The sequence below is a fragment of the Gorilla gorilla genome, chromosome 12 (assembly GCF_029281585.2).
Source record: "Gorilla gorilla gorilla isolate KB3781 chromosome 12, NHGRI_mGorGor1-v2.1_pri, whole genome shotgun sequence".
NCBI classification, from domain to species: Eukaryota; Metazoa; Chordata; class Mammalia; order Primates; family Hominidae; genus Gorilla; species Gorilla gorilla.
Window position 1 is genome coordinate 48,653,610 of NC_073236.2, and position 14,533 is coordinate 48,668,142.

At 47.0% G+C, this 14,533-nt stretch overlaps 1 protein-coding gene across 1 annotated transcript in view; it reads left to right on the forward strand.

Annotated features, from left to right (window-relative positions):
- Positions 1-14,533, forward strand: part of ACOXL (acyl-CoA oxidase like) — a 389,165-nt gene that overhangs the window by 306,984 nt on the left and 67,648 nt on the right. The window contains exon 17 of the mRNA XM_055378293.2: positions 11,535-11,605. Within this exon, the coding sequence (XP_055234268.2) occupies positions 11,535-11,605 (71 nt within the window). The remainder of the gene's footprint in view (positions 1-11,534; positions 11,606-14,533) is intronic.

Consider the following 14,533-nt stretch of genomic DNA (forward strand, 5'->3'; position numbering starts at 1 on the left):
ATTTGTTTAATCTCCACAACAACCTTGCAAAGCCCACTGAGGAAACTGAGGCTCAGAGGGGTGAACAACTGCTTGGGGTCACACGCTAATAAGCTGTGGCATTATGACTTTGCCCCGGGGCCAGTTAACCCTACAGCTTTCCCCAGACAGACAGTGGAGCTCCTCAACCCCATCCACTGCACTCTCTAAGAGGTTTCTTTCCCACAGATGAATCCCAGAGAATGGGGGTTCTGGTGTTCTTGAGTTTTTGAAAGTCTTTCTTTGTGTATTTATTTATGGTAAAGTTAGCGTGGACTGCTTCCTACTACTCTTACTGGATTTGCCTCTGAACAATGCTTCTTGTTTTTTCCTATTTCACAGAGTTTCTGTGAGGATTAAATGAAATAACATGGGTGGAAGCCCTAGGGCCGTGTGGAGCAAAGGGAGCCAACATTCAGTGAGGGCTCAGCCTATCAGGCCCTGTGCAAAATATTAGGGACAGAGCAACTCTAATCCCCCACTAGGCAGTGAGGAAGGAACCACTGCCTTCTCAACTTTCATCTGAGGAAACCGAGGCACAGAGAGGTTAATAAGTTGTCTAAGGTCACACAGTTAAAAGAGGCAGAAGGAAGACTCAAATCCCAGCAGGCTGCTACCATCTGCCCATGTTGCAGGGCTCCCAGTGCTCGTTGGAGCTGAATCTGGGAGCTCAGCATTTCTAAAGAAGCAAAATAAAATAAAAAATAAAATAAGCCCTTCCCACTTTTTAAATGTGTTTTTGCTCCTTTGTTTCCCACTCTGTGATCAAAAAATTGTACATTGTATGATGGACTGCAGAGATCTGGTCTACAGCCCCTGTTCATTTAACTTCTAATATCTAAGTAGTTTCAAAATATGGTTACATTAGTACCAAAATTGATGGGCAAAAGTAACACCAAAAGTAAAAAAAGAAATTATTTGCACCAAGTATACTGTATTTGTGAGTTTTCCACTGGGAACAGGATGGAGAATAAGACCTTCTAAACGGTGAATAAAAATAAAAGTATAGGAACTCTTGATTTATCATACACATTCTAGATATAATTTTGTATTGAAAAATATTATTCCATACCACATATTGTAAAGTTAAACATGTTTGCAGTAAACATAAATTTAAATTTAGGTTTTAAAGGACATGTTCTAATCTCACAAAACATTTAGCAAATAACCTTTGAGCTCACATGAGCCACCCACACAGAAACCAAAATGAACTATAGAAAAAAAACATAGAAAAAGCAACTGTCTGTTGACAACCAGATTTTCTTTCAGCTCTTTGAGTTTTTCTTCTATAAATAATCTGTATGTTTCAAATGTGGCCATCTTCTTTAAAGGTGCCTCCTGGCATGTTCTTATTTCAGTGTGTCTTAAAAACAAGAATTAAATGTGTAAATCATGGAAACTATTGAGTTTTTGGAGGGGAGATCTTTAAGATACGTGCTTTTTAGATACCAAAAGTGTCAAAATGAAGCATTAAGATGATGTATTATTTCTTCAATACATCTGTTTATCTTTTGTGAAATCTCAAGTTTGATAAATCACCAGAGATAAAAACATCATTTTTAACCTATCAGAGATCCCAAGTGCCAGGAGGAAAAATAGTGCTTTGTCTCCTCTTTATGAATTTACCTCTCTCTTTGCTTATGACTTATGAGATTTTATTTGCAGAGAAAACATAATGCTCTATTAACTTGAAAATGATGGCTTTTACTCGAAACACGAGAACCAAAAAGAAAAAAAAAAGCAGCATTTATCCTCTGAGATACAATCGTTTAACAAGTTTTGATATCTACTTAAAGTGGCACAGAATGTTAGAGGGGGAATATGTTAACAAGGTAATTAAAAGTGAGGCTTTCACCAGTATTTCACCTTTGTCTACTGACACGTAGAATCTCAGCTCTGGCTTATCAAAGCAGATATTGAATACTTTTGAATTTTTATATAACATTAGTGTAAGCAGAGATTGCTGGCCCCTATCTCTTGTGATTCTTTTTTGCCCCTGAAAATCACTCAGAAGTTCTCCCTTCATTGGCCACCTGGAAAATAAAATAATTCTCATAGATTTTTATAACTATGGGTGAAAATTCTTCTGTGTCCAGGAGTGCAGCAACAAAGGACTTTGTAGTAGAGATGGCTTCTTTCTGTGAGCTAGAAGATTAAAGTGCATGAATCATGCAAGTAGGTTAGTCTAGAAAACATAACCTAGCAGAAAAAAATGGCTTTCAAAAATGTTCAAAACAGCTGTTTCTCAGTATGTAAACCAGCTTCTTGGTGCAGTGGATATTAGAGTTCCTTGCCTTGTGCATATTTTATCGTTCTTCAATCCTGAGCAGTTTAAGACAAAATAAATTTTATGCAAACCCATTCCAGGCCATGGGCATGCAGTTGAGTTTTTCTAGCAATTGTGCTATTTTAAGGAGACACCCAGGTTCTGCCCTAACACCAGAGGTGCCTAAGGTCGCAGCTGCTCAGGACCTGTGGCAGCTGTGAGCAGCTGAGCTCAGTTTGCTCTGTTCTTTCTTCTTGCAAGAATCACACAGACCATGTTGGTCCTATGGAATAGAATCACAATATTGCCTCAGACCATAGGACCAATACAGCAGAAGGTCCTGAGAAGCTGCGGCTTGCTCCATCTCTCAGCCTCCTACTGCTGCATGAAAAATAAACCTTGTAACTATGGAGCTGCCCCTCCTGAATCTGGCATCTACTCAGTTATCCTTCGGAAACAATCCTGATGTGGAGCACCCTTCCTCATTCCCTTATCCACCCTTCTCGCCCCATATTTGTTGAAGTCCTGCCGTGTGCCATGGACTGTGTTACACTCCAGGAATAAAAGGTTCAGTATGAAACAGCCCCTGCTCCCAAGGAGCACTGGTGAGAACTGAGATGAGAGCCCCCCTAGACTAGGAGCCCTGAGAGAACACGGAAGAGACACAAGCTGGGCAGGGGGTGCAGGGTCCACGCGGCTCCCCACGAAGTTCCAGTGAGGCAAGCAGCATTTGAGACTTTGCCTTTTGAAGGGCAGGTAGAATTTAGCTATCTGGAAGGTGGAAAGGACATTCCAAGCAGATGGAAGAACAAGGAGGGAGGCATGAAGTGCGTGGATGACTTGGGAAAGTGCTTGTGGCTTGGTGTGGTCGGGGTGTAGGGCCAATGTGAGGGTGAACAGCGGGGTCCCACAGGGCCTGAGTGCCAAGGCCCGTAGCTGTCACTGTCAACTCCCACTGTCAGTGGGGAGTCTTGGAAAAAGCTTTGGGAAGATTTCTTCAGGTGTGGAGGTGGACAGACAGGAACTGAGGAGCAAGAGCATCAGGCCTGCATGGAGGGGTGGGTTCTGGAGGGCCTCCAGGTGGAGGGTGAGCTATGAGGAAAAGCCAAGGGTGACGAGGGAAGGGCTGTTTCTGGGCACCAAGATGGAGAGGAGAGAACTGGGTCCAACTCAGCTTGGACATGTGGCGCATGCATGACCTGGGGCCACACATGCAGATGCCGAGACAGGCGCGTGGCAGAGAGGACTGCAGGGCCTCATAACATCCAGGTCCTGAGCCTGAGCACTATATTAAATGGGAGGGCGAATTGCTGCAAGGTGGAAAACAGGATCAATGCCACGCATGAGGCAATTGCAGCTGTCCTATCCATTATCTTCCCAATTTAAGTGTGACACTGGAGTCCACAGTGTTTGTTTCCCAAAATTGGCTGACTCTTGTTCCGCTGATGGGACAGTGGTGGTTGTGGTGGCCTCCAGCTGAGTGTTAGTGTCAAAGTTGTCCTTCCATGCAGGTGAAGGGGGATCTGCAGGTGGGACAGAGCCGGGCCATGGGGAGGCTCACACTGGCTGCTGGAGATGACACTGGGGAAAAGATGTGGTGACAGTGGCTGCTGCCTCTGGCTGCCCCCGGCTCTACACCTTGCTCTTGGCTAAGACTGGAGCAGGCCCCAGGAAGCAGCCTTTGGCCATGGTGAGCCAAGGCCATGTCAAATAGGGGAGAGCGTGCCACTGTCCACCTGGGGGAGGGCAGCCCCCTGCACACAGGGAGTCCATGGGCTCCAGAAGGGATCCAGATGAGCTGCGCCGTCATCTCTTCCTGAGTGAATGGTGCATTTGCCCCAAGCTGAAACGGCTCTGCCATTCAGGAAAGCAGGTGACCACTGTGCTCTGTCTCCCGACTTTGTGCCTGAGCCAAAGACTACAGATTGTTCCCTTAGCAACCAGCAGAGAGCCCTAAGAAGGAGGATGAATGTCTCGGGTTTGCAATGCCCCCCATGTGGAGAGAGGGCAGCTGCTTTTCTCCCTGAGCCCAGAACACGGCAGGCAGGTTGGGCTCCTTCAGGCCCCCCAGCCCCTTTGGGAACTGCTCACATCTAGGATTTTGCAACCAGTTCTCCACATCTCACTCCCATGGCGCAGTCTAGAATAAAGACTTCTAAGATGTCAGTCAGCCCCCATTACGTTCCCATCCCTGGGACTGGCCAAACTGGCATTTTGCCTGCCTAGGGAAATACAGTCTTAGTCTTAGTATAGACTCACTTAGTTTATTTGCTTAGAAGGTTTTTGGTACCTCCTATTTGCCAGACTTAGGACTCAGATTATCAGAACAATGTGACGCTTTTCAATCCAGCAGAGGGAATAGGATGTGAAAACAGCGCCCACACACACGCGGAGCGGGAGAGCCCATGAGAGGTGCACGCTCCCTGCACAGCCACAGGCTCCCACGTGGTGTCACAGAAGAGCCATTGGTGCTGGGTCTTGAAACATGCATAGGTTCCCGAAGGTGGGGACGTGGCTCTGCAGGATGGGAAGAAGCCATAGAGAGGACAGAAGTGGAGGTGGCAGAGTGAAGGGCTTGAACAGGGAATGACAAGGGGCCTGCCTTATCAGGAGGAAGGTGTTTGGGAGAAAGGCCAAGAAACAATATTGAGAGAATGAGCCTGGAAAAGTGGGCCAGGGTGGGTCGTGAGGTGTGCTGGATGCTACATCATGGAGCTTAGCCTCTGCTGGGCAGCAGTAGCTGGCCAAGGAAGGGAAGGAGTTGGAGAGTGACCATCACACCAGGACTCCCTGGAGGGAAAGTTTCCTGGCTTCGGGGGATGCGGTGCTTTGGAGAAAGAGACCCCAGAGTGGAGCTGGATGGAGGATGGAGACCAAAACAAGTGGATGTGACCAGCAAGCCAGAGGACAAAGATCTGCAAAGAGGTCGTGGCAGTGGGGGTCAAAAGGAGGGTTGGCATTGGAGGAGCAGTGGCCCATCGCCATCCTGGAGGAAGCTGTCCCTTGGGAAGTGCTGAGATCCCAGTGTTCGGAGCAGAAAACATGTTGAGACTTAGTTGTAGACCAAGAGCTTGTCTGCCAGAGAAGAGATGCATGCTGGCTCCTGTGGGCTTTCAGTTGTGGGGCCAGAGAAAAGGAGGGCCACATGTGTCATGCTCTGCCGCTCTCTGGAACAGAGGTGCTCTCTGACAGGGCAGGCTGGGGGACAGTGAGCAGGGCCCTCACCCTCTCGTGGAGGTCCCCCGAGGGCCAGCTCCACACCCCCCACCACATCTCAACGTTCAGGAGACTGGCTGCACCGTGACTGCTGGTTGCGAAGAAGTTAAAGGCCCCTGTCAACCCTCCGTGTTGATTCTGAAAACAAAGCCAGAGTTCTTTCTGCAAAACGAAGCCTTTTTGTTTCTCTCTCTCTCTCTTTCAACATTTCCCTGTTGTGTTATGAAAAAGAGGTGGGTGGGGGACTTCAGAAGCTGTCTGGAGTGGCAGACAGCTCTGCACGATGAGCTGAGAGCGCCGCAGTCACACACAGGTGGGAGGAGAGGGCTGAGGGACAGTGGCCGCAGTGTCCCACCTCGTGGTGCAGTCAGTGGAGAAGGAGCCATTGATAAGGGGCCCCTGGCCAGGAGCCTCAGATACGGCTGCTGGGGAGCTTGACCCTCAAGGCTCTCAAGGAGAGGCTGGTGAGGAGACATGGGGCCCTCTACTTCTGGTGCCAGGGAAGCCTCAGTAAGGGAGGTCGCTGCCTCTAGAGAAGGGTGCCTGGTTCCCAGCAATGCTCAGCCATCAAACTCCTCCAGAGGAACTGTCCATGGAGGGGTAGGTGTCAGCCCCCACATTTCTGCCACCACTAAGAGGAAGCTGGCTTCCTCATCTTCACTGTAGGTATCTGAGATGAGAGCCACATTTCCCTACCAGACTGAAGCTCAGCTGGTGCAATCTCCTCTTTCCAGGGACCTGGTATTTTAGTGCCAGGTCTTCCTTCCCTACCAGGAAGGAGCCTGCCCCTCCTATGTGGGGCCCAGGGCAGAATTACAAAGCAAGCTTACAACATGTTGAAGAAAATCTACTCTGCCCTCCTCCCCTGACAAATGTAGCTTTGTTCATCCAGAAGGCCAGATTCAAATTTAGAATGCCCAGGCCCCTAGCAGTTTTGTGAACTCTGCAGCATGGTGAGAAGCAGCCCCTTGGCCCACCTCTCTCTCATTGCACCTCCAGCTCTACCCTACACTGTGCAGATCATCTGGTCTAGACACTCAAGGTCTGTCGACATCCCTGCAATCAGCTGCCCCTTGGCTACCCCATGGGTCTAGAGTGGACACGGCAGTGGTGTGGTTCCCCAGCAGCAACACATCGCAGAAAAGAGGCTTAAGGTATTTGGGTCAGGAAACAAGAGAACTGGTTCCTGGAGGAGTGGGTGCAAGTTCCAGGTGGGCAGTACCCGTAGCCCCATGGGCAGGGCCCTCTAAAGCTTAGCCCCAGGGGCAGGGCCCCTATTATCCAGGGCCCTGGCGCAAAGATTGAGAGAGAAGCTGAAAGAACATTCTGAGACAGGATTTCTGAGCACTGAAGCCCCAGGTGCAGGTTATAGGTCAGGGTCAACTGTACCTGCTAACTTAGTGACAGGTGCCCAATCTGACCAGCAATATTTCAAGAGGAAAATCAGTACAATGGTATTGTGGGTTTGCTTTGTTTTGTGTTCCCCCTTATTCGAAACAGCATATTATAATGAAATTTATTCTAGGTGCAACCATTTCCTTGGGTGTTAGGTATCTCCCATTTTGTAAGGTTCTACCTTACAGCAATGACTGCAGGGGATGAGGCCATTGTAGATCATGTACTGCCGACCATTGCAGCACATACACAGAAGAGGAAACCTGTTTCATGCTGCTCCATATTTTTTTCTCCCAAATGACCATTGTTTACTTGAATCAGGTGTTTATTTCCCTATGTTTCCTCTCCTTGATCCCCAACCTCAAAGCCACTTGTTATCTAAAAGTCTCTGGTTCTCCCTTCTTTTGTCACACAAAGGTGGAAAGGTCCAGCCAAGGAGAACTTAACTCTACTCAGACAGGTGGAAGCCTCAGCCTCCCACTACTGACATGAACGGTACTGGGACACTTAGGCACAGTTGAGACATGTTGAAGCAAGAAAGTGATTCCGCCGAGAGTCCCTTAGGGAGACTTGTGCCTCAGGGAGACTTTGCATTTTGTTGGCACTAGTTTGGCTGTGTATCTTATTTTCATTAGGCAGTCGACCCCTTGAATCAGCAACAAAGGTAGAAGAAAGTAGATACGACAAATGCTTTCATTTTGAGGTTTTTTTCCTCCTATTTAAAAGTTGGGGAGGAAGAAGGGAGGGGTCATGAAATGTCAACTTGTCATGAGGCTTCTCTTGCAAGTTGTCACTGAATCAGCTGTCAGGGAAAGTGGCCGCACAGACCTGTTCTCACAGTGAGTGAGTTCTCATGAGATCTGATGGTTTTATAAGGGGCTTTTCCCCCTTTTGCTCAGCACTGCTTCGTGCCGCCACGTGAAGGACGTGTTTGCTTCCCCTTCTGCCATGATTGTAAGTTTCCTGAGGCCTCCCCAACCCTGCAGAACTGTGTCAATTAAACCTCTTTCCTTTATAAATTACCCACTCTCAGGTATGTCTTTATGAAAACCTAATGGTTTTCACCCCCTCTTCTCTTTTGGGATTTGGTAGAAATGAGAGTGGGGTGAGGGGAGAGAGAAACCTGCATTGGCATAGGAGCCTGTGTCACACTGACATCTGGGGTGAGGGGAAAAAACCGAGACATAGGTGCATGCTGCTTTTGTTGTGCCTCTGTTCTGAAGGTTGGTTTTTGTCATCTGTGTAGAAAGGGCTGTAGGCTGCTAGCCCCATAAAACTCAGCCAGCCCATGAAGGGCACTGGACTGAAGTGTGGCCTTGTGTTCCTACACGTGCACTTCAGTCCAGTTCCACAAAACGGGGTCATGGCTGTGGGCATGCTGGACATCATGGGGACAGGACAGAGTCTGGGATAGGATCCAAGCCCATCTCCTGCACCCTCTCCTGAGGCCAGGGCAGCCCTGACATCTAAACACTAGAGACTGATTGGGAAAGAAAAACTCCATGTGTCATGTGTCACATCAAGACATCGAACAGGGAACAGGGGAGACTTAGAGAAATCTGTACAGGAACCTGAGATGGAGTGCAGACTCACTGCCAGCACCGTTTCTTTACACACAGCCTCACACCAGCTCCAGCAAGTGGGATCCGGGCTCCACACGTCACTGATGAGGAAGCGAGGCTCAGCAAGGCTGTGTGACTTGTCTAAGGACACACAGCTGGAAGTGGCAGAGGGAAGATTTAAAGTCAGGTCTGTCTGATGCCAAACCTGTGTTAAGACTACTCCCCATGCTGGCCCTGGAGAAGGGTGGTATATTAGTTCTTTCTCATGCTGCTAATAAAGACATACCCAAGACTGGGTAATTTATAAAGGAAAGAGGTTTAATTGACTCACAGTTCTGCAGGGTTGGGGAGGCCTCAAGAAACTTACAATCATGGCAGAAAGGGAAGCAAACACGTCCTTCCTCACATGGTGGCAGGAAGGAAAAGTGCCGAGCAAAAGGGGGAAATGCCCTGTATAAAACCATCAGATCTCATGAGAACTCACTATCATGAGAACAGTATGGAGGGTAACCACCCCCATGATTCATTTACCTCCCACTGTGTCCCCTCCCATGACATGCGGAGATTATGGGAGCTACAATTCAAGATGAGATTTGAGTGGGGATACAACCAAACCATATCAGGTGGGATCCTGGCCAACCTGAGGAGACAGGGAGGGAGTGCATGGCCCAAGATGGAACCCTGCATGAATGAGAGTCAGGAGCCATCAGGGTGGTTTGCATGGGGAAGAGGGGCTAGGCCTGGTGTGGTGAGGAGGAATGCAGGCCATAGGCATAGGGCTCCAGCAGGGCCAGGCTCAGAGTGGTGGCAGCAGTGGGCATGGAGGCTGGGAAAGAGCGAGAAGTTCTCCAGAAATCAAAGTGGCAGCACTACTGTGGGAAAGTGGTGCATCCACGGGACATCATCGTACAAGAGTCAGCAGGCATGGGGTCCTGAGGGAGAAATCAAAGAATCAGGCTCAGTGGCCTGGTGGCTGGAGGATGATAGTCCCACAGAAATGGGAAAAAGTTGGAAAGGGCTGGCTTGGTATGGAAGTCGACTGGCTTGGATTGGATGTACAGAGTTCAAGGTAACTTGAAGTGGGTGCTATGTCTATGATAACGAAAAGTATCATAGTGGAGTCCAGTGCACAGGCAGTGAGAAGTATGAACACAGGGTCACCGCAGAGAGGAGAGAGCTGTTGGTGAGAATCCAGTAGCTCTCTAAGGAAGCAAGTGTTTCAATTTCCCTGACCTGCACTAAGTAAGATTCTAAGTTACAGCATAAACCTTTACCAAATAAAATAGCCACCTTAAAAAGGTGATCTAAAGAAAACCTAGCACCTGAATTTGTAGATTATTCTTTAGCCATCCTCAGACAGTAGTCAGAGATCAATATGTTATCACACCAAATCAGGTCACAGCAAAAGTCCAAAACTGAGGATGGAGTTGAGGGAGAGAGGTCTTGCCTCCAGGGTCTTTCCCAGGCAGGTGTATTCTGAATGAGTGACAGCAAAAGCATTCGTGTAAACTTAACACAGCTTGGGCCCTTATCTCACTGTACAAGTTTCTGCTGAGCCGCTTTTATAGGCAAAGTTAATTTTTAAAAACGATTAAATTGATGGTTCTATGTAATTAACACTGGCTTCAGCCAATTGAAGACTGGGTGGGTATATGCATTGGAGAGCGTGTGGAAGGCAACATTGATCTCTCTGTGGATCCCAAGTATGTCTTGACTGGATAAGAGCAAAATTTAAACTTGTAAGAAATAATCAGCACCAGATACAATTGATAGCAGTCAAGATTGCATGGAGTAATTTAGTCAGAGATGAAAGCAGTCTAAGGAATTCTATTTTAGAGTAACATTGAAAACTACAAACAACCTACCCAGACAATATTTTCTTGATGAAAATTCATCAGTGCTGATATAGTTCTCTTTAAAATATCTGTATTTGTAGACATGACATCCAGGCATGCTTGAGGTCAAATCATTGGAATCAGACTGTCCCTCAGCCTTGAGGCTGAGTTTAGCTCTGCCCACCTTTGTGGGATCTGCGGGAGTTGGGATGGGACCAGAGGGCAATCAATGTCTTTATTAGCTGGATGGGTGGGCTTGGAATGTTCAGTTGGAGGACTGAGTTCTGCTCTACTCAAAGACAAGAGGCAGAACTCTTCCCAGCAGACAGCAATGAAAGGTCATGGAGGGTAAAGAGTGAACGCAGCTTTGAGTATAGCAATCAAAGGCTAATCTAGATGGGTTAACTTAGTAAAAGCCTTAATACGTGTCAAATAAGTGGTTTTAAATCTGAGGGTGGCAGAGAATTGTGGGAGCATTTTCAAGCATGAAACAATATAGTCAACACAGCCTACAGGAGGGCAGTCTGTGACTTACACAAAAATAAAAATTGGTCACCACATAAGTGAGCCTTTGATGAGAACCTGGCCATAAATATGAGAAGGGGAATGTAATTTGTGTAAATTTTCTAAATTAACATTCCTAGAGCTTTCATGGCCAATTTCAATGGATTACTAAAATTTTTTTTTTTTCTCGTAAATCTTCTTGGGTTTCTCTTCCCTATTCTCCTCAAGAAGGTTGGTTGGAGAAAGATGACTTTATATATTTGGGGGAGTTTGTGGGGTTTGAGTCAACACTTGGGGCCATACACCAAGAGAAGAGTTAAAGCCATGGAAATCATGATGGAAGATTGAGATTTTTTAAATTAGCACTGTCAAATTTACAAAGGCAGGTGGAGTCTTCTCAATGAAGGTCCCACGAAATGGAGATAGACTGTCATCTCTGGGGACAAGATGGCCCAAAAGGAAGCTGAACCCAGGACCTCCTGGCAGTTTAGGGAGGAGCTTTGCTGGTGGGAATGGCCTTGTACTCTACTGTAATGACTCTATCTGATGGGGTGGAGAAGCCACTGTGCGGGGGCCCCTGACCCATGCAGGGGACAGTTGGGGAGCTCTGCCATGTCACCAAGGAAGGACGGACAGCATGCTATTTACGTCTGTTATAACCACAGTGTCCTCCTTCATATCAGAAGGGCTCTGAGGTGGACGTGAAGTCATTCACAATTTCCATTTCTTCCCTTCCAGTTACCTTAGAGCAGTTCTCCCTGGCAGTGAAGAGCTGTCCTGACCAAGAGGACCAGACTTTGTTAATGAAGGTAGGTTATCAGATAAAGAACTTATTTCCTAAAGGCTCAGAGCATTTTTATTGCCCTGAGGAGAGTTTCATTTTTACAAGCGGGAGTAAATTTATCATCTCTGAATCGTGTGCTCCAGGGGGATAAGCTTGTCATAGGCGAATTGGAGGGTTGCTGGTTAATGAGCACCACTGCTGCCTGCGGAGTGCGGGAAAGTGACAGGAGAGTGGGTGTCCACACGAGTGGGGAATCTGTTTAACTCTCCAGAGGGCTCAGTTGGTTCTATTTAAACTTATCTGACAGAGTCTTGATGCTTTTTTAGCAGATTTATGAGGCTTGGCCAAATTCCACATCTCCCACTATATTTTTAATTAAGACAAAGGATTCCATACATTCCCAGTCTGCTGCTTCCTACTTTTGTCACCGTAAGGAATGCTACACAAATTAGACTGTTCATATTCACCACCAGAATGAGCATCTTATGTCATGGATTCCTTGCCCTTGAGTGGAAGACAAACTTCTTCCTCCCAACCCCCCGCCCCAAGTAACAATTGTTTTATTTCCTTCCAAGTGACAGGAGCAGAGGCATTTCCAAATGGTATAACCTACACTTAGGCTGCATACCTAGGTGAGCCAAAAGTGTGGAAAACCCTGGCAAGCTGCCCACCTGGATTTAATTAAAACTTTGTCTTTGAAGCAGAGAGCAGTAAACAGCAGCAGATCACAAAGGTGCACACACATACTTTCCCACCACTGACTAAGACTCATGCTTTCACACAGAAACCTTGCAGACTGACCTTGAGGTACAAATATTTCCATGATGTCACTTCAGTGCTGTACCACCAGGAAACCGCGTGCACCAGGAATTGCATTTCTTTACCTAAAAACCAGTTTCTTTACCAGGTGTCCTCTGACTTTAGAAATGGGTGGAAAAAAATAGGGTGTCACTCTGAGGGATTTTCAACTCATTTGCCTAAGATGTGATATTTTTGGTCTTTAAAAAAAAAAGCTTTCAGTGATGTTAGTTTTATAATAAAGAAGCGCTGCTCATACCAAGTGTTGGGTTTGTCTGGGAACCCTGATTTGTCAGAGTCCTGGGCATCTGATACACTGACTTAGAATGATATAGATTCAGGCACATGGGCGTTTCTTGTTTTCCACGCTTAATTCTCTGTTTCCTGCTTTAAGTTCTATTCTGCAAGGACCATTCCTTCCAGGTGCAGGCTGGCTTTCCGTGACCTTGAAGCAGCTCTTGGGCCCTGGATGCCCACTTCTTTTCTCTGCTCACCGGCCTTTGGTCTTTCTTCCCTCTATCCTGTGTTTTCTCCTACCATTTGCTTCTTCTTGCTTCTCTCTTGTTCTCCTACTGTCCATCCCTCCCCATTTTCAGGAGATGAAGCTCCTGGGCTCCCCTGGAGGTTACGTGGGCATCTCAGAGGCATTTTGGGGTACAGAGGGCAGCGACAGAGCCCAGCCCCAGAGACCACACCTCCAGGTCTGCTTCTAGTGGTCCTCATGGCCTCCCCGACTTGGGATGCCGCACCGCCGTCTGAGTTTCTTCACATCTAGAGTGAGAGGTGAAAAGAGATGCTACCCAAAGGCCCCTCCTCCTCTCACCATTTCACCTTCTTGCTGACTTTCATGGTGCTCTGGCTGGCTTCTCTAGCACATTCGGTTAGAAACTGACAGATTGGGGTTGGGAGAGGAAGGCTAAGATGGCCTGAGGTTTCCTGGAATTTGCGTGACCTCCAGTGGCATTCAGTGTTTTGGGTCTTACCTGTTGGTTTCTGCAGACTGTGTGGCCTCAGCAACAGAGGATGATTTATGTGGGTGTTTTCTCAATATCTGCAAATATTTGAAGAGGCATCATCAAAGAAAGAAGTTTCACTGAACAAAAACGTGTACTGAGTTCATGTATACTGAAACTATTTTATGATTTTTTTCAGGAGATTGAGGTTTTCTAATGTCACATATCAGAAGGCACCATGTGGGTGTGACAATGGTATGCTGGGTTTTTGTAGATGTTATGTGAGAAAACCTATTCAGGGTGACAGTAGATTATTTTGACTACAGTCAGCCTGCAGGTGATTGTATGTTTGCTCTAGTGAGCTGTCCACTTTGCAGACTGTCTGAAATAAATTCACACATTTAACTTAACCTCATGAAAACTTGTTGGAGGCAAAAAACGTAGATCTGGGCCAAATATGATATATTTTTTTTTGAGACAGAGTCTTGCTCTGTCACCCAGGCTGGAGTGCAGTGGCGTGATCTTGGCTCACTGCAACTTCCACCTCCTGGGTTCAAGGAATTCTCCTGTCTCAGCCTCCCCATTAGTTGGGAGTACAGGTGTCTGCCACCATGCCTGGCTAATTTTTTGTATTTTTAGTAGAGATGGGGTTTCACCATATTGGTCAGGCTGGTCTTGAACTCCTGACCTCAGGTGATCCACCCGCCTCGGCCTCCCAAAGTGCTGGGATTACAGACATAAGCCACTGCGCCCAGCTGATATTTTTTAAAATTATATTTTGCATGCATTCCTGCATTGTCAAACATTCCAATGTTGCATTCTACATTGTCAAGGGTAATTGAGATCTGAGCACAAATATTTAAAGGGGTACCATTAAAAATGCAGCTTGTATGGCAGGCGTGGTCCATGATTGTCCCAGGCAGCCTAATTTTGACTCAAGTCAAAAGCCCCTCCCTCAGTCACATAGCTCCACCTTGCCTAACCTGTGAAGATGCGCTATAGACAGACTGCCAAGAAGATGCAAGAGATGAACTTGGTTCATCAGATGGCTGAACCAAGGTCAGATTCCCCTGCAAAGACAAAAACATTGAGATTTTGAAGATGGCATAAGCCAGAACATTCATCTGACAACCAGGAAAAGCAGGAGGGACAGGAAAACAAGTGACTAGCCACCATTGCATAGCTAGTCAGCCGGCAATAGA